This window comes from Xiphophorus couchianus, chromosome 9 (genome assembly GCF_001444195.1).
Source record: "Xiphophorus couchianus chromosome 9, X_couchianus-1.0, whole genome shotgun sequence".
Classification (NCBI taxonomy): Eukaryota; Metazoa; Chordata; class Actinopteri; order Cyprinodontiformes; family Poeciliidae; genus Xiphophorus; species Xiphophorus couchianus.
The window spans coordinates 27,998,985-28,023,207 of record NC_040236.1 but is presented as its reverse complement, the minus strand read 5'-3'; the positions used below and the strand labels follow the sequence as shown (position 1 = coordinate 28,023,207).

General features: G+C 33.9%; 1 protein-coding gene across 7 annotated transcripts; it reads right to left on the bottom strand.

Moving 5' to 3' along the window:
- Window positions 1–331: 331 nt before the first annotated feature.
- Window positions 332–24,223, bottom strand: ptprc (protein tyrosine phosphatase receptor type C). 7 transcript variants are annotated; one of them, XM_028027957.1, is made up of 32 exons: window positions 23,917–24,223; window positions 18,743–18,757; window positions 16,386–16,559; window positions 16,061–16,231; window positions 15,870–15,893; window positions 15,159–15,182; window positions 14,731–15,003; window positions 14,402–14,635; window positions 14,192–14,305; window positions 13,839–13,970; window positions 13,579–13,719; window positions 13,046–13,222; window positions 12,043–12,248; window positions 11,898–11,958; window positions 11,686–11,794; window positions 11,438–11,475; window positions 9,234–9,343; window positions 8,957–9,047; window positions 8,432–8,508; window positions 7,957–7,993; window positions 7,772–7,869; window positions 7,517–7,642; window positions 7,258–7,415; window positions 6,493–6,628; window positions 4,196–4,345; window positions 3,816–3,906; window positions 3,151–3,287; window positions 2,878–3,003; window positions 2,653–2,775; window positions 2,376–2,533; window positions 2,115–2,250; window positions 332–1,307 (listed from the first exon to the last, which is right to left on the bottom strand). In XM_028027957.1, exons 1-32 carry the CDS (start codon window positions 23,972–23,974, stop codon window positions 990–992), a joined length of 4,023 nt encoding a protein of 1,340 aa, XP_027883758.1. In that variant the 5' UTR covers window positions 23,975–24,223; the 3' UTR covers window positions 332–989. The 7 variants fall into 7 exon arrangements, with proteins under 7 accessions (XP_027883758.1, XP_027883760.1, XP_027883759.1 ...); XM_028027959.1 differs by lacking the exon at window positions 15,159–15,182; XM_028027958.1 differs by lacking the exon at window positions 15,870–15,893.

The following is a 24,223-nucleotide window of genomic DNA, read 5'->3' as shown; positions in this document are numbered from 1 at the left end:
ATTTCTCCATGAAATTAACAATCTCATTCACAAACAGAAGTGAAAGTTTTACCACATATTTACCGATATTAAATTGTGTTCAACTATGTTAGTGAACATAAAGTAATCTATCAGAATTAGTCTGGTTGAGAGTTTATTATGTTTAAATCATAATATGGGCAAAATTTTAAAAATCTTGGGAAAGTAAGTCAACATCCAAAGAATGGTTCTGATGTTTTCAGGACTGTAAGCAGTCATTTTTTCAAGTACAACTTCATGATTTATTGTTGATGTTGGCAAGCGAAGTTTTCTCATACTCCAAAAAATGTTTATATACTACATGACACCCAGAGGATTTTAATAAAATATTGTTTATTTCTGCTGGCAGAAAGGATATAACAATTTTTTCAGTATAGCACAGAGATGAGAAATAATTAAACATGTCCCTTTGAGAAAAAGTGGGAAATATGTTTTGGAAATCATTAGTACTATTATAATAAGCAAGTCTGCATAAATAAAACATTTTTCATTGTATTTCAGAAAGGAAATACAGTAGTAAATAATGAAATTTGAACTTAACAGCTAAATTATTACGATATGGCAGATGTACAATATGTAAAGGCAGACTGCAGTGTGTGAAAATAGCGAGAAACTAAAATATAAACTAAATTTAACCTTACACAAACTTAGAGTACCAAACAAAAAAGCTCATCTAATGTGTATTTAAACTTCATCTTGATCCATAGTTTGACAACAGCAGTTCTATTACCTTTCCCAGCAGGAAAAATAACCTTTTACTTAGAAACTTTATAACTTATAGAAGTTCAACATATGGAAGTAAGCATCAATATTTGATCTAATTCTTTTTAATTTTCACTCTCCATCTCATACTGAGTTAAATCTTTACACTGTTTATACATTCATAATGTATTTTTTTATTTATTTATTTTTTATAAAAGCATAAAACTGAAGTATTAAAGACTCAGGAATAAATGTGTCCCCTCATCATCTCAGACCTCCACAGTGACTGTGGGGCCGTTGCTGGATTCCTCCTGTGGTGTGGACTCCTTTGCGGGTTCCTCTTCTTTCTTTTCCTTTTCACTCTCAGCCACCAGAGGAGTGCTCTCTGCCTCCGCCTGCTGGTTGCTGCTGGTAGTGCTGGCTGGCTCCTCAGCCTTCTTCTCTTCTGGCTGCTTTTCTGCTTCTGCGGCTTTGGTTTCGTTAACAATTTCAACACTGGCGACGGCTGCACTCTTTACTTGTTTCACTTCCCCATTCTGGACGGGGAAGGCGCCCTCTAGAGCCTTGTAAAGGAACTGGTACTGCTCCTGAAAGTGATATGGACGAATTTTACAGGAGAGCGAAAGACGTATTGATGCTGCTGAGGTTTTTACTGGAGAAGAATGGTGCAATTATGACAATTAATCAGATTTTAAAGTCCATCCATAGTGCCAACAATTAGTAGAAAAGTCATCTACTCATTTCTAGTGTTATAAAAATCTAATCAAAATGTCTAAATTTATCATTTAATTTGATATTACACTGAATATTTAAATTTTAGTTTATAATTAGATAATGGCTCTTTTGCTGCAATTGCTTACCAGGACACTTTTTGAAGTTGAGAATATTTTTGTTTTAATAATACATCCAAAGCAAATATACGCCTTTGATTAGAAAGGTTTAGTTTGGAGACGTGATTTAAAAAATAATGATAATTCAGAAAGTAGTAGCTAGAAATGTTTAATCTGTTAAAGCGAGATCATTTGTAAGATAATTTTAAGAACATAACATAAATTTATCTTATGTTATATTAATCAAACATATTAATTGTTTGATTAATATGCAATCAAACAAGTTGCGTATCCTGCTGCAAACTGCTTTAGCAAGCTTTTAAACAATCAAAAATATTAGAATGGTTTTATTAGGGGGTTATTTATTTATTTCAGTTATTTATTTTTTAAAATGTTGAATTTCATGTATTTATTCCCATTATACATAGTATTGGCAATAGCATTTTAGAGTTTTATGTAATGCTTATTTATTGATTATTACTAAAGTAAAAATAACCAGTAAGGATAAAGTAATAACTCTTCTAATGTCGTTACAACCTATAGGAGTGAAAAATGTGTTTGTACCAGGCTGGTGATCATCCCCTTCCTGTCCTTGCGTAAAGTTTTGACTACTTGGAAAACATCAACCAGCTTCTCAGTCTCAGCGCTGTCCAGCAGATTCCACAGACCACAGAAAATTCCCGAACGTGTCGATCCGTCACTGAGGAGATGAAGAACACATATTAAAAAAGCTGCTGGTCATCAAATTTTTCAGAATTAACTTTACGTTTTTATCAATAATATCCAATTACTGAACAGCGGCCGGTTTGCGGGAGGCTGCCTTACTTGCAGTGGACGAGAATCGGCATCCTCTGGGATTTGCTGCCGACGCAGCTGCGTTGTACTTCCTTTGCCAAATCTACGAGTTCCTGCGGTTTCTCTGGCAGACCTGTGCCCTCCCACTTCAGGAACTGGAAATGTTTCACCTGCCGACTATCTTTTCGCTGTTGACAGAGTTGTTTTCATTAAGCAAACACATAAAACCAAACCTACGAGTAAAATTAATGCATAGAATTGGTAAATATGAAAAAGTGGCAGTCATAAAGTCCAGCTCTGATGTTACCTTGACATGTCGGACCAGCATGGTGCGGGTGATGAAAACTGGAGTAATTTCTGTACTTGAAACTTCTACCTCAAAATCTCCAAACGTCTTCTTTTCTTTTCTCCAGTACAGAGGTTCACCATCCTGTCAACAAGAGCAGACCAAAGAAAACAAGATCATTTACTCTAAACACTCTTTAAACGTGTGCAAAGATGCATGATAAGAAGTGAAAGAGGCTTTTTTTACCTCTTTGTGCTCTGAAAGCATGACAATAGTGGATAATTTCTTCTGGTGAACCATCGACCAGAAGTCGGTGAAGGAGTCTGGCAGTGGATCCTGGGCTGCGATCAGAGAACGAGATCCCCAGTAACCCTGAAAAACAGATTAAAAACAGTAGAAAACAGATTAAAAACAGTTCAGTTCAAACAATCAGAAAGTAAAACTCTAACAAAGATAATCAGCCCTCCTTTTTTTATCTAAAAAACCTTAATATATTTACAGGTGAGAATAATAGCATACATTAATGTGGGAGGCATTGATGTATCTAATGGAGTCTTCGTCTTCTTCATCTGACGAGTCCTCCGGTTCTTCATCATCAACTTCGCTGTCCTGACTGTTGTCTTCTCCTGTCCTCAGTAACACTCGGTTGTAATCATCTGAAGATGGGAGGTTTAGAGAAGGACGTTGAGACACAAGAGAAACGGATAAAAACAAATAATTTTGAAGAAACACAACCAAGACAGATGTAGAGCAGAACATCAGTAAATTAGGTCGTCTTCCTAGTTAACTCAGGTTGTTTTTCATAGTGGCTTTCAGCTCATTTGTTGACATTAGGATGATTTACCATTTATCAGTTTAGGTCAGACCAGTTTACTGGCCAGTCCAAAGCTTTGACTCCAGCTGCAGTCCACACCTTGTGAACTCTCACAAACGTTTTAATTGACTTTGCTTCACTATCCTATGAATGCTGAATTTATGCATTCATGGTTGACGGTCCATCCTTTCTTTATCCGCACTTTTTCCTTCCATTCAACTTTTCATTAATATGACTGGATATAGCTCTCTGTTAACAAACGTCTTAAGCAATGTTTTTTGTGGCTTACCACCCATGTGGAAGATGCCTGTTACTGGCAATTTCTGAAGATATTCATATTTATTAAGATGCTTCTGTAGCAGATACTTACATGGGATAACAGATGAAGAGCGATTCATCTTCTTGTTTTCTTCTGTCATCCCTATGTTACAGGTCCTCCAGTTTTTAAAAGAAGGGAGTCGCTGAAATGCAACACAAAGATTTTTTAAGTGGTACAAAATAAAAAGTAATTTAAACTGAAATGTTTTCCATTTAGGCTCTAAAAACAGACTGGAAAGAGACTAATGTGGACTTTTTAATAATGACAAAAGATGTTTAATCAATACTTTTTTTAAATTACAAAACAAAATGACGAATCCCTCACTTATGCTATCTTATTTCAGATAGGCCAACATGTACAAAAATAGTTAAACTAGCTTAATAAATAAGCTTTAGATAAATAAATGTTCCAGAAAAAAGAATAAAGCATACCTCAAACTCTTCCTCCATAAGCGTGGGTTCGCTGTCGGAGTTCTTCTGTTTGAGCGTGTTCAGCATGCTGTGCAGCTCCGACAGAGCGATCTCTGTCTCTCCAAACTGGTTGTGCTCCAGTAAAGCCTGATGGATCAGGATGTACTGGGCCTGCAGATGACACAATTAACCACATCAACCCCCAAATAACAACCAAAACATTTATTGATTTACTGGATTTACTCCTTTTATTAAACTGAAGTTTTTCTTTTTTTTTGCACTGTTGGTTTCACTTTGAAACACGCCATCAAACATCAAAATGGCTGACTCTCCCATGTGATATCAGTGATCTTTTTTTTTTCTTGAAAAATTTAAATATTATGTCACATAACGGAAAAAGAGATGGCAAATATAGTGCCTTGAAAATTTATACCGCACAGCTTTGTCTCCTTTGACTATACCATTCTAATACATAAATATGTTTTGACCTAAACTTTTCCAGGCTGTATGCTTAACATCTTAAATAATTTGCAGATTTTTCCCACCATAACCACATTTTTTACTGTTAAAAAATATTCATACACCCCAGCAGATTTAGATTTTAAATTCAATGTACCATAATCTTAATCTTAACCAATATGTTTATTCTGACTGAGCTGAAAATAAAAAAATAAAAAAATCAACTGTGTCTGTATTTGACACATATCTCACATAAAGGTAAGTGACCACAATTATTCATCAGACTGACAGTCTGTGGGAGAATTCAATGACCTGCTTCATTTGGATTAGGTCATGCTCCTCTAACGCTCGCTAACTACCCAGATTAACTGCTGTTTACACCAACTCAACAGGGGAAAAATAGCAGCTCTGTGGTTTGCTTGCTGCAAGTCATTGCTAAAAGCACGCTCAGTGAGGCCCTGTGGCTTCACACAACTCAGGAAGCACTGAAAAGCCATTTCTGAATGCCTTCTAATTCCGGCGACAACAGTAAAAAGCGAAACAAAAAAATACAAAATGGTTCCCACAGTGAAAAACCAATGAGGATGTTGGAGAAAGCCAAATGTTACACTGGTGCAACTGATGATTGTGAGACATGAAAAAAACACCCAACAAGGATCATGATCAAGACCTATCCTGGAGAAAACGAACCATTCCAGTAGCAACATCTCAAAGCACAGAGTCAAACGGACTCAGCATAATGCTGGACTCCAAGGCTACAGACTGACAAGGAAAATACTTCTGAGAGTAAAGCACAGCTTTTATAAGATCTTATCTGGTTTTGTTTTGTGGTCAGACAATACAAAAAGGGAATTATTTTGACACAATGTTGTATTCTTCATTTGGTATAAAAAAGCAGAAACATTTAAACCAAAGAAAAATCCCCAACGATTATGGTGATAACGGAATAATTTAGTTTTTTTTCAGCTAACGAGACCTGATCAAAGTTATGGACATAAAGAAAATACCAGACCAAGAGTTCTGACGACAACACCAGGCAACCTGCAATGAAAATCTGATCTTTTCACACAATAATGACCTGAAACACACAGCAAAGTGTTTTAAAAGTGATTTGCAGGGAAATATTAATATTTACAGAGTTCAGACTTAAATCTGATGGGATATTTGAGAAAAAAAGATTTATTAGCAGTTATGAGAAGGTTTTGGCTCCTGCCATTAGCAATAAAGGTGTTTCCACTGATTACTGAGAATGTTACAAATACTTTTAGAAATGCTCTGTTTTTGGTCCAATTTGTTTATTTTTATTCTGAACAAATATGTTAGAATATTTTAACAGCTGTGTCTCAATTTCAAATAAAAAGAAACTTCATTAGTTAACTAAAAATAAATTTAAATATTACAGTATTTGATATTAGCTCCATACATCTATATTTTTTATTCAGAGGTACAAGAATAAAAGGGTATGAATACATGGATATGCCATTTATTTGCAAATATTCCCATAAAAATACACATAAAGTTGTTTTTGTAATGTGGAAAAGTATTGTTTGTACTGTTTCAAAGCATTTTACATGTAAACAAAAGCATTTTCATCTCTAATTGTGATGTTTGTAGGCAAAATATTATTCCTCGTTCTGTCCCTGCATGTATAATAAATGCCATAAAATGGATTAGATTGAATGTATTTTTATTTATTGTTTACTAAATATATCCTTCTTGGTTTTCAAATACATTAAATGTTTTTTCCAACTTGTTTTGTGTTTAATTTTATTGGATATTGCTTTATTTATGCCCAGGACTTTGATCAGTTCATTTTTAAATATGCTTTACGATGATTGGATGCGATCTGCTGGTCCTACCTCCACTTGGACCATCAGGCATCTTTGTCTTCGAAGTTGGACAACGTATCCATAAATGTCCATCCTGCCCTCGGCTTCCAGACCCTCCATCATGGCATCGATGCCGATGTAAGTGCCGGTTCTGCCGACTCCAGCGCTACACAGAACAGAAATAACAGTGTGTTTATTTTAAATACTACACTTTGTTTGAAATGTGCAATGGAGAATTAAAAGTAAATAAGAGAGATGAGATTGGACCTGTCACAATAACAAATTTGCTGGATGATAAATTGTCCCAGTAATTATTGCGATAAATGATAATATTGTTGTTTTGAGACTGTTTTCAACTAATATATTGATAATACTATAATAATGCAAGTTCGCCCTCTCAATGGCCAATAAACTTTAATTTTGTAAAAAGCACTGGAACGCGAAGATATTGCAAATATCCAAAATTAAATATAATAACCAAAAACAACAAATAAGAAGGAAATAAAAAAAATGCACTAAAATAAAACCATCAATAAAATGGATTATGAACTCTCTGAAAACAAAATATCCCTTCAAAATTTATTGATCAGATTGGAAATTAGGGAGCTAATTTTAAATTTATCATGCAATTAATTAATTCATTGATCACTGCGACAGACTTAGATGAGATCATTGGTCCAAGTCTTTTGCAGACTAAACATATGATAGTAACAAAATTCAACAAACTTAAAAAAAATCTGGAAATAGATTAAAAGAATGAGAATATTTTAAATGACCATTTGATGTTCAACATGCCTGCAGTGAACAACGATGGGGCCGCTGAAGACGTTCTTGAAAGCGTTGACCCGCCGCCTCAGTTTCAGGAGGAGGTGCGGTTCTCCTGGGACGCCGTGGTCGGGCCAGCTCATGAACTGGATGTGAGTCACTTCCCTCTCCAGGTTCTTCTCTCTCTTCTGCAAAGTCAAACATAAACAGCTGTATAAACACCTCCACACATCTCTGCAGTGAAATTCTGAAGCGTTATTCCTTTCTTAGTGTCTGAACACAGACTCACGTTAGACAGGCTCAGATGGCGGATGGTGTAATCTGGGCAATGTTCTTCTGAGGTCAGCTTCACTATGAACTCCTCGTAGAGCTCAGTCTCTCGATCAAGAGAAGGCCAGTACTGGGCACACTTGATCTGCAAAACAACAATTAACCGACATTAGAAGGTTAAATAAAGTTTATACATTTGGCAAGAGACAAAATGTGTTATAATTGTCAATTATTTTTCTCAAAATTAAACATTTCTGCAGTTTGAGGTTCTCACCCTGTTTCCTTCTTCACAGCGGGTCACCATGACAATAATGGACGACTGCTGCTCCCAGACCATCCTCCAGAAATCGCTCACAGTTTCGTCCTTTGGTCCTGCAACAAACACACAGAAACACAGAATAAGACGTGTTACACTCTGTGGGCACTTTGTAGCAAAAGAAGAGGAAAATAAAACTTTACCTTGAGCTGCAATGTATTTTTTTGGCTCCTTGTATCCCTGCAGGAAAAAGAACATTGTAGTTATAAATAATAAAATTGTTGAATGTTGTAAATATTTTTTTCTCTTGTAGAAGTTAGTGGTGTTACAGTTAAGCCAAAAATGATTCATATCTAAATTTAGATTTAAGTTACTTCCATTCAACCAACGTATTCATTTAGAGAAAATGCCTGTTTTTATAAACAATGTATTTAAAAAAATTTAATATTGAATTTTTTCTATTATTAACCTTTTCAAAAGTAAAAACGAAAATCTTTCCAGCAATTAAAACTTTGTTTTAACTGCTGAATAGCTTTATGCGTGTTTCCAAGATTTGAGTTGGGGTCTATGCCACTCCAAACTCTTAGTATTAATTTCATTCAAAAGAAACATGTTGGTAACATTATGTTTAAACCTAAATCTGCCAAGATTGTGAATATAATTTTACGTTTAACGTACGTCAATGAAGCTGGCGTTAATATAGTCACATCCTGCTTCTCCGTTTCCTGTGGCCAGTTGGACGCGGTTGTAATCATCTAAATGAGAGCACAGAAAAAGAGAAATGAAATGCATCACACAGTAGATTTTAGTTCTTCATACCCACAGATAACAAAACTGGAGTGTCTGATATTTATGCAGATGATCTTTAAGTTAAATTTTGAAGTCTTGATGTAATCTGCTGCAGACAATAATAAACTGTAATAAACTCATGTAGCTTTGGTCATTACAAGAATAAAAAAATGACAGACATACAACTTCTGCAAATATTTAAATGCATCTGAATGAGCCAAGACGGTAGGTTCGAGTTTGGCCTTCCTGTTCTGATGTCATCACTTTATGACAATGCTGCTCAACAATGCATGGAGTAAAGAACGCATCTTTAAATGAGCTTAAATCTAACGGCCAAAATGTTACTGTATGTCTGATATGTGTGAAGCAGAGCAAGAAATAGCTCACAGGTGTTGCATCATTTCTCTCACTCACATGGCAGGATGTCCACATAGCGGTTCTTTGGGGCGTTGCAGCCCTTCTTAGCTTCTTTCACTACGTATCTTGAGAAGATTCTGGGAATGCTCTGCAAACAAAAACAAGTTTTATGTATAAAAAAACCTAATCAACGCTTCAACATTAAGACTTATAATATTCTGGTTCCTTCATTCATTAAATTAATAAATTATGCGCATGATATGTAGTTATATTTTCTGAGAAATAAGTTAGTTATATAAATATTACTATGTTTATCTAAAAGATGAGTTATTACCTGAAATTCTCCCAGGAAAAGCCTCGCTTCATCTGCTAGCTTCCTTTTATAGGTTTCCAGCAGGAGTTCTGCTGGTATCGGTTCAACAGGCATCAAACTATCTTCATCATCTACAACAGAAAATAAGACGACAAACATTACCAAAATTCAGCAACTCTTCATCTGACGCTTATCATAAATAGTTTGTAAAAATATCTTAAATCTTTGAGTGATTTAAACTGTATCATGACTTGTATAATAAAGATTAATCAATGTGTTTGCTTTGTTAAAATGTGAACTAATGTAGAGAAATAGTTAAGGGAAAACAGAGAAGCTGAGGTGACTGAGTTCAATTTATTTATTTATTTAAAATAAATGTTTTTTTTGTGTGACAAACACGTAAGAATAAAAAAGCCTTAGCTGTGAATAATATTCTTAGACAACAGAAGATATTGTAGGGATAAATGATGTAACGTGACTCGTTATTAGTAGTGATTTAAAGTCCCATTTGACCATATCATAATAAAAAATGATTCATTATCTTAAAGTAAATTGCTATGCTTTTCTATACATGGGTTAATTGTGATATGAGTTGCCAGTTTTAATTTCTTTTTATCTTAAAAAAATATTTTTGAACTGAATTGAACTGACTTGCTATAAGCTTAATTGAGAAATGAAATCACTGGAGGGTTAAAAAGTGGTGACAGTGACAAGATTGAATAGAGATTATTAACCCATATACTCCAGTCACACTATTACACATCTGCTCTTATATTTTAATATTGCATTAACTCACCTCATTGTAATCAAAAAGTGCTGCAGTTTTCCCCTCATCTGCGTTTGAGTCTTACATAATTTATTTAATCTGAAGCTAAACGAATCTGTCAAGGATTTTTATTGGACAAGTCAAAAAGCCATACGTTTTACTTCATGTTGTTACAAATATTTTCTGCTCTCATCATGATTTCCATTATTTATTGGATGAGAAAACTACTGAAATTAAGAAAATGAAGATTTGACCTGATATAAACAATCTGTAATTAAATGGAAATAAAAAAAATATAGCATTGATTTAGAACTAGAGGTTTGAATGTCCACAACAAGCAACAATTGAGAAAAATGGCATTAATATGGAAAACGTATTGAGCCAACAGTGGATGACTTAGCTGTGAGAATATTCATACTCATTGAAAATGTTTTATTTACTACGGGAAGTATAAAACCTCACTAACTCATGATTAATTTTTTACAGCTTTAAATAGTATTTTCTACTTCCAAACTGTTCAAACTGTTTCTAATAGAAAAAGTTTGTGTGTTTCTGTGAATGGAGTTGATGTGTGGAAAAGTTTGAGCTTAAAGTGGAATAATGTCCAACAAAAACTGAGTTTAAAAACAGAAACACTTGGAACATGACAGTCACAAAAGATGAAGAAGATGTTTGAAATTTGATGAATAATTCTGTCCCTTATTTACTACTCCCTTATAAATCAAATTTTGTAATTAAAATTGTTAAATAACATACAGGCTGAGTGGGATAAATTAAGTTACATCTCCTCCAACCTGTTTTTGAATATGTAAACTAAATCACTTAAACTGTGACTATACTGTTACTTTATTTTATTTGCTTGTATTGAGTTTCAGATTACTTTCTCTGTCGTTATATCTACATTATACATCCATCATCACAACAAAAACAACCTGCTAAATGATTCTGCATCATAATACTTCATGTTCACAACATTTTAGTTACAATTATTGATTTTTTATACAATAACATCCATATAAAGATAGATGCTGACCGATCCCAAATTAAAAAGGCTTTTCATTTTGCAGCACTAGCAGCTTGGATTCTGTTTCAAGACAAACTTCATTTGAGAGTTGGTCTAATTTTATTGCTTCAAGGGTTTTATAAATGAATTAGCAGAAATAAAGTCCACATGTCATTGTTTAAATTTACTTTAGGAGTTTTTATTTAATGATGTTATTAATATTGCACTGTGTTTTTTGTAACTAATTCTTTAACTATACTGTTGTACTCCTTTTGTTAAATAAAGGTTAAAAAGAAGAATAAGATAAGCAGCATGTGACAGTAACTATAGGAAGCTTCAATTGTATCTGAACCTCACTGCATTGACATAAAAGGAAGGATAAAAACACAGTTTAAGAAAAGTAAAAAGACAAACAGAATTACATCATAATGAATACAACTCATAAATAATACTCACTTCCTTGGGCAATTAGTGACATGTTTTCAGTCAGATCACTGCAAAGAAAAGACCAAAGACATGTTTCAAAGAAAAAGTAGGATGATAAAATGTGAACATGAAAATTGTTTCATATACTAAATGAAATTCTAACAATAAAAATAGTAGTTTGCAATAAACAGTTTCTTAAAAGCCTATTTAAAAAGTCCACTACAGTCACAACTGAACAAAGAGCAGAACCAGCTGCTGAGGAAACAAAATGTCCTTACTGGGACTTTCTGTTTTTCAACACGTAGATCTTATAGAGGACCAGAAGAAGAGCCACAGAGGTGATGATGATGAGGAAAACCAGAAATCCAATAAGAGCTTTGTCATTATCTAAGAAATGATATTAAAAATCAAACCATTTAAGAAGAAATTTGTAGAAATGCATTTGGAAAGTGTGAACATGTGGAACATGATTTAATGAAATGGTACGTACATTTAGTGTCAGCCTGTTTACTCACAAGTGAGCTGGTAAAATCTCTGTTGACAGTAAACACCTACAATAACAGAATGCTTCTTCAAATTAAGTTGAGTAATAAGATCAGAATTTATTCACGAAACAGGCCCTGATTATTACAAACCTCCACTCTGTAGGTTGTTAAGTAGCTCAGATCTTCAAATTTAAATTGACATGTTTTGCTCTCCTTTCTGCTGCCAGTAACGCCTTGAAGTTTTGCACTGAATTTTCCGTCTGGTCCATTAAAATCCATGTAATTTAATGAACATGTCACTTCGATCTTATTGTTCTCTGGAACTGTCACGACAACGTTATGAGGTTGTTCTGGTACTGAAAGAAGAGAGAGGATAAATATCAAGACACACATGGAGAGGAGAATCTTTTCTTTCTATAAGAACCTTAGAAACAAACCAAAACATAAAAAAGATTAAAAAAAAACATGACCCAAGTTTGTAATTGACCAAACATTGAACAAAAATTTTAAAATATCTGACTTATTTTAACTTACTATGACACCGTAATGCAGATAGAGTTATGTTAATATTTTATCTGCTGTCCAAAATAAAAAAATATTAAGAGAACTCAACATTGCTACATTGTTTTTTGTTGTTTTACCAACCATATTTGATTTACAAACATGGATTTCTCTATTATGCAGCACAAAGTCACACCAGCTTTGCGTTAAAGCTGGTGTGACTCTCCAGGTTTAGACATAATAAGGATGAATTTCTGGGTCTAAACTAACTTGTTATTATTTCTGTCTCCACAGAACTTTACAATGATGGAATATGTTGAAATGCATTTTGTGTTTTGAAAACAATATAACTTTTTTGCATGAATGGAAAACCAGATGAAATAATAATGACTTTCAATACTGTAATAATTCAACTGAATTGCAATAAAACTCATTTAAAAATTAGATCGGATGAAGGATTGACTGTGTGTCTAAATTTATGACTTAATTTGTTAATTGGATTTCCTAACAGATAACATTTACTGTTTATACCCTTAGCCAAACGAAGCATAAAAACAAAGAAACACACAAATTTATATCAAATTAATTTAAAACAGATAGTGTTTGTAGATTGTATTATTATTTCAAAAACCACTTTTTCTTGGTTACTTACTTCCAGACTTAGTCTTCCCTTCAACTCTTGTTTCTCTAAAATCACCTCGTCCAGTGTAGCTGGAATGAACTTTACATCTGTAATTCCTGAATGGTTTAATTCCTCTGGTGAAGACACACGTTGTTTCTTCAGGTCGATTAATAATTCTTTGTTCCATTGTAAAATATCCTCCATCACCTGTTTTGTGATTGGTTTGACAACAGCAGCTTGTTATAAAAGATATTTATAATCATGAAAATTATTAATATGTTGAAACAGAGTTTGGTCTGTTTTTCATGCTAAACATTAAATAAAGAAACATTTCCAATAAAATCATCCTCAGGTCACTGATAGTTTAGAGTCACGGCTTCACTGATCACATCTGGTTGTTTTACACATTTTTATCTCCTCTTGTGTAAAAGACATAGAGTTGATAAATTTACAAATGTTACACTAATCAGTTTATTTTAAATAGAAGTTGTGCTAATCCAAATGTATTAACATTATTTAATGTAAATATAATATGGAAGACTAAATCTACTCATTTCACTTGCCTTTCTCTTGCTGACAGCTGCAGTGATAAGAGAGATCATCCAGTTTGTTGAGAACATTTTGACAATTATTACTCATTGTTTCCCAGTTCAGCTCAATGGAAGTATTGGTTGAACTGGTCTCCAGGTTGTTTACTGTAAAATCTGTTGCAATAAAACACAAAAACAATAAATAATGTCCTGATAATGTTTTTCTCTCCATGTTGTGTTAGTAACATAAATTTGTTCTTATTTCCAGTGAAATGCAGTAAATACCAACTCACCACAGTTAATGTTGAACTGGACAAGTGGAAGTGTCTTATTTATGGAGACATTGTTCATCTTGATGTCACCAGTACAGCTGTAGTTTGTGAACGGCTTCATGTCAGAAAGTTCAACAGAGTCATTGTTGATTCCTGAAGAAACACAAACATTTAGTCATTTCTGCAAGATCTGCTGTCTGTATATTGACAGTGATCAGCTGTTTGCTTCATTCTTTACATTTTGACACAATTTACAAAGAGAAAGGGTTAAAACATTTTGGAAAATATTTATAATGTATTGTTAAGGCAGAATATGTAGTTTTCTACTCTAAATTGTTTTTAAATTGTTTTTCATAGATGTAGTTTTTACTCACCTGAACATTTATACTCAACCCTGAGATCTTTACAGCTTGAAGGTAATGTTGCGTTTATCTTTGCAGGAAGTTTATCAGGTTTAGTCTGGTTTATGTCATTTGGAATAATAAAATCTGAAGAATAAAAAAAATACCAGTTTAGTGTAACTAATATCACATCCACAGATTTGATCATTATATTAATTATTATTAATATGTTTTTGTTCATACCAACATTGAAGTTTTCAGATATGGTAAATGTGGCGTCTGAGCAGTTTTCTGTAGGAAACTTCAAAACTAAATCTGAACACATGTCGTCATAAGCGTGTTTGAAACGATATGATCCATTGTTAAAGTCTTCAATTGAAACCTTGTTGTGTCTTGATAGTAATTTGCTGATGTTCCAATCACTTTGGTAACAGAAATATCCAGGAGAGCAGGAACCGTTTTTAATTTCTTCTTTAGCTGAAACACAGAAACAACATTTGTCTCAGTTCTACACAGAATCTCATTTCAGTCAATAATAAAAGTAAAGATAAAATATGAAACATTTTACTCACTCATTCCAGTTGTTTTTGATGTTATTGTATTTTCAGTTTTGTTGCAGGATATTTCTGTACCATTGGAGCCACTAAATGTGACACGTAGCTCATATTCAGTGCACGGCTTCAGAAGTTTGATGTCATGACTTGAGTTTTTACTGGTGGAGGAAAAATTGCCTTTCCTTTCAAATGGACCTCCGACCTCAGCAACATATATGATGTAGTCAGCAGGAGCGGAATTTGTCATGTTTATCTTTAGACCAAACTTGACATTCTCAACACTGTAGGAACCTGGAAAGCAACAGTTTTAAATTTGAGCTCAAATAAAACCAAACCTAAAGTTTTTATTTCAAGCTGTTGGAATTAAATTAAAATGTTAAAAAAAACCTCAGGAGAAAGAGCACTATTAATAAATTCATATTTATAATCTCAAATCTGATACTTACACTTTGGATCTGTTTTGGGTTCAGCTGTTGGAAAACAAGACGGAAACATTTAAAAAGTCGAGAAGTGATAAAAAATTCTTTAGTCATTTTAAACTGAAATTATTTAGTCTCTGTTACTTCAGCCAACCTGAAATCCAACATCTAAAGTGTAATCCATAATAAAACTTTACTGAAGTCCTTCAAAGTAAAAAAAATAAATTTAAAGCTTCAAAGCGCTCTTAATGGCGCTCGGCTTGTAACTGGAAGTGATGCATCACATTTGTTTTTTTCTTAACTGCGACACTAAACTTAGCTGAATTATGTAAACGTTTTTGCACAAGAAAAGTAATGTCTGATTCCGATTAATGTATTTTAAAAAACTTCACAGAGAAATTTTAGAAAAAGTTATTAAAGAGTAAAAACTAACAATAAATTGATAGTAATAATTTTAAATTTTTCAAGAACAAATTATACTTTAAGGACAGAAGCTGTTTTAAAACCTTTATTTTACATTCTCTAACACTGAAACATTCTGTAATTCCAACATTCTGTAGGAACCTGCAAAGCAACAGTTTTAAATTTGAGCTCAAATAAAACCAAACCTAAAGTTTTTATCTCAAGCTGTTACAATTAAATTAAAATGTAAAACCAATTCTTTTGTTATTATACAATCTCAGAAAAAAAGAGCACCTTTAATAAACAATTGTTCAAAACCTCAAATCTGATACTCACACTTTGGATCTGTTTTGGGTCCAGCTGCAAGAGGGAAACATGAAAAAAGTAAAAAAGCTGAAACACATTCTCAAACCATCTTAAATCTACAGTTACCTGATCTCTGTCTTGGCAGACCTGCAGTCTGTAATCCATAGTTTGTATCTTAACAAACTTGTTAAAGTCTAAAATTTAATATTTAAAGTTCCAACCTGTGGTGGCAGTCTTGGTTGTGTTTGGATGAGGTGAGGGAGTTGATTGAGAAGATGACTGGTTGGTGATTGAAGTCTCATTTGAGATGTTTGCAGGTGAGGGGTTTGTCTGAGAGGATGGTTGCTTGGTGACTGAAATCTCTTTTGAGATGCTTGGAGGTGTGGTACCGACTGCAGGTTGGAGAGCATGCGGAGGTCATCATCAAGCTGAAGAAATCCACTACCAAGTTTCTTACCTTCTACGATTCTTTAAGAACAACTAATTTTATCATTCAAAAACTAACACAACTTTCTTAAAACCATAAACTAAAGCTGAATACATTACCAATTGTTTTGGTTGAAGAGCTTGGAGGATTTGAGGTGGCGGATAGAGAGGTGAGTGTGGGTTTGATTAAGAAGGAAGGTTTGGAGGTTGCAACAGGTGGTGCTGTTGAGATGCTTGGAGGTGAGGCAGCAACAGGTGCAGGAGAACCTGCGCCAGTGTGTGGAGGTGAGATGGCTAAAAATATAAAAATCAACATCAATAACAGTTCTTCTTAGAACTGTAAAGAATTGAATATTTAGGTGAAGGAACTGATCCTCTCCATCCTCAATGTTTTACAAGACATTTGCTCAAAGATATTTAAAAACGTACTGTAGATAAAATGTGAAAAAAGTTGATTAATTGATTGGAGTATTTATAATCTATCTATATAAAAAATAAGAAATGCTCATTAAGAAAAAATCTATTGCATTTAAATACTTACACAATGTCCACATTAATGTACAGTGTTACTTTTATGGAGTTAAACCTAAAGTTAATGTCATGATGCAGATTCACTGAAAATAGGAAAACTCTTCAAACTGTCAATGAACCAACCTAACACCTGGATTAAAAACTCATTAAAAACTGCTTTTTAATGATCTCACCTCAAACTAAATGTCTAAATGTCATCTACATCACTATAGGGTAAAGCAGGTTCATTTTAAGAGCATCATTCATGTACAAGTTGGTCCAAAGTTTGTCTTTTTTGTCACACAAAAAGAGAAGCAAAAAATTATAAAGCATGAAAGCATGAAAGCATTGGAAAAGAGAAAGAAATGTTTCATTTTTTTCATCAGGAAGATTCTTTGATCAAAAGCTGCTGGGAACAAAAACATTTTTTGAATTTAAAGAAGCCAACAGTTTCACAGGTTTTCAGGGAGTTTCTTCTAGATCTAGATAGCATAGAGACTAAATGCTGTCTTTACTTGTTTAGTTCTGGTCCTGCAGACACAGAGTGAGCAGTTCTCTGAAAACCTGAGGAGTCTGCATGGTTTATACATGATCATCAACTCACAAAGACAATTTTATTATTTATAGACCCACCAACAGACAAATCTGTTCCTGTGTTATAAAAATGCATCCTTACTTAACACCACCTTTTGCAGGTTTTAGTTTATTGTTAAAAATAATCTGGTGAACCACGACTCTAATTTATTTTACCTTTGAGACATTTCCATTTTCCATAAAACATCTGCATGTAAAAACTATAAGATGCTCTGTAGTTTTTTCCAATGACTTATAGATTTAATCTTAGATTTATTGTTTATTGTTGGACAGCAACATCATGCAACATATTTATCTTGGCAGGTCTGGATAAACAGAAATGAAAAATTCACTATAATTTGAAAAAAACAAAAGCATAGCCAATTAATAGCACACAACGTAAATGTTAGCTGCAAAGCAAAATTTAATGAAATGAGCACAGAAGTGAGTTGTTTCACAGCCTGTCATAACAAGGGGGTAAGTTCAATATCTGGAGTAAATTCACAAAATAATTTTGTGCATTTACAAAATTATTTTGCAAATTCACAAAATAATTTCTGTCAATTATTTTGTGAATAATTCACAAAATAATTCACAAATCTACATTAAATCTACAGGTGATTTCTGTAGACTGTGCTTATAGTTTTCACAGCATTCTGTTTATTCAACCGATAACTGATGTTAAATTGACAGTTTCATTATAAAAACTTACTTTCAACGCTGCACATAAAGCAGGTTAAGTTTGTGCTCATTTCAGTAAAACGTTCAACAGGTCTCTGAGCAATGGGCGGTTCTGCATTGGAACAAACAGGGGCCAGTGTCTCTGTAGAACTGATCCTGGTCTTTGTTATGGACCCGGTACTGAATAAATAATAAATACATTTTAATGGTGATGTGCGCTGACACAAAAACTGTCACTAATTGATCCCTTGAACCAATTTAAGCTTTTATCTTCACAGTTTTACTTTAGAAATAATTTTAAAATGAAGGTATTCACTTTTAGCTTCAGCTGTTTTTAGGATAAGATCACAGTTTTCATCTTCTAGATCAAGTGTCTGCAACCTAAAGCTCCAGAGCTCCAAGTGGCTCTTTGGCTCTGTGTTTCACTTAATAATAATAAAACAATTCAATATTGCCCTGTTTTTGTTGTTGTTCTTTTATTCTGCATCCCCATGAGAAAACACTGGCCCCCCTGGTAAGTTTGGTCTAGAACCGCCGCTGTCTCTGAGTCTGGTGGTTGTATATGAACACATTGTAGGAAGACTGAGTTGCTTTAAAGGTTTGGGCAACATGAAGCAAAGCTGGTGGCTTTTAGGAACTAAATATTTGTATTTAATGAATAAATACATATTTAACCAAAATTTTATTTTGGCTAAATATGAATCACTACTTACTTTTGCTCTCTTCACCTGAAAATATACAAAGAAAAGAAAATTATGTAAAGAAATCATACACACCATCACACTAAATAAAACAAGCAATAGTTTTTGTTTTATATTTCATTCATCTGGGATCATTTTCTTTTTGTTAAAAACAAAAGAAAAATGTGAAAGCATTATCAGCCCAAAAGAGGAAGATGGCCGCCTTATCTGGATGAGGCAGCTCTGTCAAACCTGGTTGCCTTGACAACATGACAGAACCACACTTGCTATTTCAGTAAGCACACCACCACTTCCTGCCTTGCACTAACATGTAGACACCCAGTACTTACAATACTGCTGTCCAAACCACCACTCATGAATAAAAACTAAACAAAACGGAAAAATCTGAATAAAATTTTAATTTAAATAATTTGTATGATGTATGTTGGGTCTCTGTTTTTAGATCTTGTTGAGGTTGATGTATTTCTTATTTTTAAATGCTTATTTAAACACAATTTAAAAAGAATAAAAACAACTTTAACTAATATTTTAACGTCTGTTTTAAGCGTCCCACAGTGCTTCAGTTTTCCTCCTGACAAGTGATGAACAATGTGATCAGGGTCTGTCAGACAGAGAGAGTCAGGATGTGGTTTGGTGCGTTGTTGTTTCACAGCTCTGAGCAGAGATGCACGCTCTCTGCAGTGACATTTCACCCCCTCGTTCAGACTCACTGTGTCAGTTATTAGAGCACTGGTGAGAAATGATTCAGTTAGTGAGGGAAGAGGTCGATCTGCGCCTCTGCTCCACAAGCAAAAACTTCATTATTTTAAATAGTTACTGGAAAAATGTTGAATATTTAGCAGAACAAATGTGGATCTAATCTCAAAGTTAATTTTAGTTAATGACTAACTGAGGGTTATGCAGCTTTTAATCAGTTCTCTGATAAGTTAAACAAGTGAGAAATCAATCTAAAATGACTGGATTATAACTCATTACCTATATTCTATGTTGGTTTATGTAAAAAAAAAAGATACATAAGAGTTATAAAAAGGAGAATAGACCTTTAGGTTTTTGGGAATTATACATCTTAACTATTTTTTAACTTTCCTGATCTATTTGATTATTCTACAGGTAAACAGCACAAAACTAAATGAAATGTATGAAAAGTATAAATTAGTTTCTACACTTCTGTGGCCCAAAACACACAGGTTGTAAAATATGTGTGTTCAAAACTTTATTTTGATCCAACATTTACTGACTTTCTTAATACTTCAAAACAAAACTACAGAATAGTTTGTAACTACTGAAACATCAAGGCATCATTACCATTCTGTTTATTGGAAACTCTCAGTTTCCTCTTCATTACCTTTGATAAATAAACAACAAATATCTAAAAATTAGAATTTGTCTTAAAGGCAAACCAAATAATACAGGATTTATTAAAATAACTAACAAATTATTGTTGTTTTAGAAACAGAAAATATAATTAACAAAATTCATAAGCAGAGATTTAAATTAATAAGATTGAAAGTATTTATTAAATTCATTCACTAAAAGGAATCAGGAATCACCACAGGACTAAAGAAAACAAAGCAGAAATTAGAAAATACATCATTTCATATGTGTTCTGCTCCTTATTTACAGTTAAACACAAAATTACTAATAATCCCGACAGACTTTGATTTTAAATTCTGTCTTTTAACTAATAATTTTGATTCCGACTGGAAATTAGAAAAATAACAAAACAACATAAGAGTGGTGTTAATTTAAATATATATATATTTGTATTTATTGACATTTTATTTAAAATATATATATATATATTTATATTTATACCCTTCTCTAATTAATGTGAAATATTTTCTTCATTGGCAGTACAGCAATAAAACCCTACTCGTAATTACTGACCGGATTTTTACATGTTTTCACTGTTTTTATTATTTACTATTGGAGATGAGCTTCAGCTAGTCTTTTACGTTGGAAGGCCTCATGACCATCACCCTAATATTTTGCTCTCTCTACTGATCCAATATGTTAATTATTCTTCCAGTGAGAAGAAGTGTGTTGGTAAAATTTAAACCCACATTTTAAAATGTCAAGTGTTCGTGAAGGAACTGATAAGAAGAGAGAGGGGTGGGTTACTGATATACTGAAAATCCATTATTTCTACTTTACAAGCTTAAATTTAGGTTCAGCATTTGCAGCCAATCTCATGACTGTAAAACATCATAATCTAAAATGTACCAACTGAAGATTCTCTGATGAAATTTAAAATGATCACCTCCCTTACACTGACACATGGTTTATGTAAAAAAAGAAGATGTTTACCAACGGATTAGAAGAACTGCGTGATTTAGTTCAGGATTGTTTACTGTTATCATTATTTGAGAAGCCAAAAATGTGAAGTTTATATAATTGATTGCAGAAACATTTTTGGTTATTTTTCTACTCAGAACAAATCTAGAAAAATATGACGAAAGCTTATAGTTTGTTAAATTGTTCATTACCAGATTGTTACAATCTTTCAGCCTATTGTCTGATAACTCATAATTTATGTATAATACATTCCAAGCTAAAGTAAAAGCACCGTAAATACTGATAATGTGTTAATAATGGAGTAGGTTTTGAATATTTACACATTTATCTGTACATCTAACAAAATTACAATTGTCTCTTAATTTCAGTTTAACCGGTCAATGTTGTTTAAGTGTTTAATGAGCAACATTAAACAGTGTATGTTGTTTAATGCTGCTCATTGTAAGACTGCCCCTACCTTGAGTTTATTTAAAACAAGGTTAAAAACCTTCTTATTTGATGGTGCCTATTCTTAATTTTTTTTATTCTATTCATTCACTATATTAAAAATTTTAATGTTCATTTTTAATCTGCTTGATTTTTTTTAATGTTGTTTTTAATTTTCTTGTACAAACACTTTGAATTGTCTTTGGCTGAAAGGTGCTATATAAATAAAGTTGCCCTGCCTTGCCTAAGAGAGTTTGGATAATTACTAAATCTTTTTGTCATTGTAAAATATTTTTTCTCCCTAATAATAATGTGTCTGCCCATTATTATCGGCTCACATCAGGGCCCAAACGTGTACAAAGCACAGGCAAGCTCTAAGCTACATTAAAGATAGTACAGTAAGGCCTAACATTATGAGAATATAAAAAAAAAATATTCAAAACTTGCCACCTTTAACATTATTTTCGAGATTTTCTTTAAGATCAACTCATTTCAGCTGTTTTCAAGAACGTAACGTGAAGTTTCTGTCGTCCTTTCGAGTACTCTCTGTTCCACTCTCCGCAGGGCAAAGTGTGACACAAATGTGTGATTTCCACACTTTCGTTTTGTTTAAATGAGATTTAGAAGATGAAGAAAATAAAAGAAGAACAAAGTCAGAGTGTGGAAGTGTCTGAAGTAACAAAAGCTAAATGACCAAACATCTGGACTTCATTTAGTCATTTGAGTTTGACCTTCTGCAAAAGCCTGAATGAAATGTGTGAATGAGTTTCTCATATTCTGGATGTTTTTGTGTCTCTGGTTTATTTTCTCTTGTTACGACTTTTTGTCTTCTCGCAGAAAAGGCCTTTCATTATGTTCAACAGTTCTGACCTCACTTCTTCATTTTTCAGACAGTTCCCATTTCTTTGTCACGAAAACTAAAGCTCGCAGCGCTCGACCCGGCCCGGCCATGCCAGGAAGTCAAGGCAGCCCAGAATGGAACAAGGAAGTGGTCACAGCTCCGTCCCGCTGCAGCTACTGCAAAATGCATGTTAAGAGGCGCACATTCGCCGGGTAGCATTAAGGAAATGAAAGGCCTTTGCTCTCTTCATTAAAATGTTGGAAAACCTTAAAAATGATCAAGTGAAAGTAGAAAAATGGCTGAACAAGGTGGTTTTTAACAGAATTTATATTTAGGAGTATTTCAGGTTCCAACTTTGGTTAAACTAGAATAAACTAAACTAAATATCAGCTGAAAATGTTTTATTCATTCTTTAGAACAGCTGTCCTTACTTTAATTTATTAAATAGAGAGTTACAAAACAAGAAAGGGGAATATTTACATAAATAAAAGACATCGGTTGTTGTGGTGCTCCATAAAGACACACCTAACAAAGCCTTGCTGAAAATACTGTACAACTTGCAAAACAAAACAAGCGACAAACTCTGACCCTGGCTGCAGAAAAAGACAAGAGAGCAAAATAATAAAAGAAGCATTTATTTCAGCTCGTGTGCACAGACGTCTCCCTAAAATAGAAAAAAGATGTTTGATGTGTTGAACGGTAGCAGAACTGTGAGTGCTGCTGCAGGCAATGAGGTGAGCCTGCACACCTTCTGCATGCATCCACGCACACACACGCAAACACCCCTCCGCCCCCCTCCACACACACACGCACACATAGATGTTTGTCTTAATCCAATACCGACAATGACAAAGGTTGAAGTGAAGAGCTCGCAGGGACACACCCCACAAGACAAAAAAAAACTAACGCAGATAGACATGTACACACCTTCACCCACACACACACACACACACGCAACCCCACTTACAGTGTAGGATCACACCATTACACACATGCACATTGTCAAAGCAGAACAGAAACATGATTGCAAAAATTCCCTTCGCTTTTACGGCGTGTTTTAACCAGCATCATCTTATTAACTGCAGCCTTTGATTGAACATCAGTGTTTATTCTTTTGCCAAAGGCGGCTGATAAAACCTGTCACTTTTCAGCTCCTCACATCTCACAGATGTGCGGCTCTACTGTCTGCCGTTCGTGGGGGTTGGAAAAGTTTAAGAGAGGTGAAGCAGCACAAAAACAGAGAAGCAACTCAAAGGTTTGATATACTGTAGCTTGTCATCCCTGCCCTCAGTTTAAATGATTACATTTTGTTCGGTGATGTTTTCCACTTCTTTTGAAAGAAAAGCTGATGACAGATTCATGTCTCACTCCAAAAAAAAATCCACCTTTTACCATAAACATCATCACACACCAAACAACAATCTGCTGCAAGTTCAGAAACTTAACTAAGGAGGTTAGACATCATCGCGTGAATGTTTTTTTATTTTTTTAAAGGAAACTCATTTTTAGACAAACTGTCAGTAGGCAAGAGTGGTACACAAGAAGACATTGAATGCATCACTTCCCTCCTTACAACCAGCTCATAAAAAAGCTTCACTTTTATTATATTTTTTGGAGTACTTACAGCAAGCCAAACCAACCATCAGGACCAGCAAGATCATCAGACCTCGGAGACCCGCCATGTCCGGGGTGTAAGGGTGTGTGTGAGCACCCACGATTCAAGCCGAGTCGGGTCCAAAAGAGGACGAAGAACAAATCGGACGCCAAACCTAACCTCTATTTCTAATATAAACCCCCTAAACGTTGATTTGTTTCAAACTACATTCGCTTTATCTGTCTTATCAGAAGACGCAGCTTCCTGGACTTGTTCCCCAAACCCTAAACCTTGCTTCTGGTTTCAAGTGAAGCAAATGGGAGTGATGTCACACATC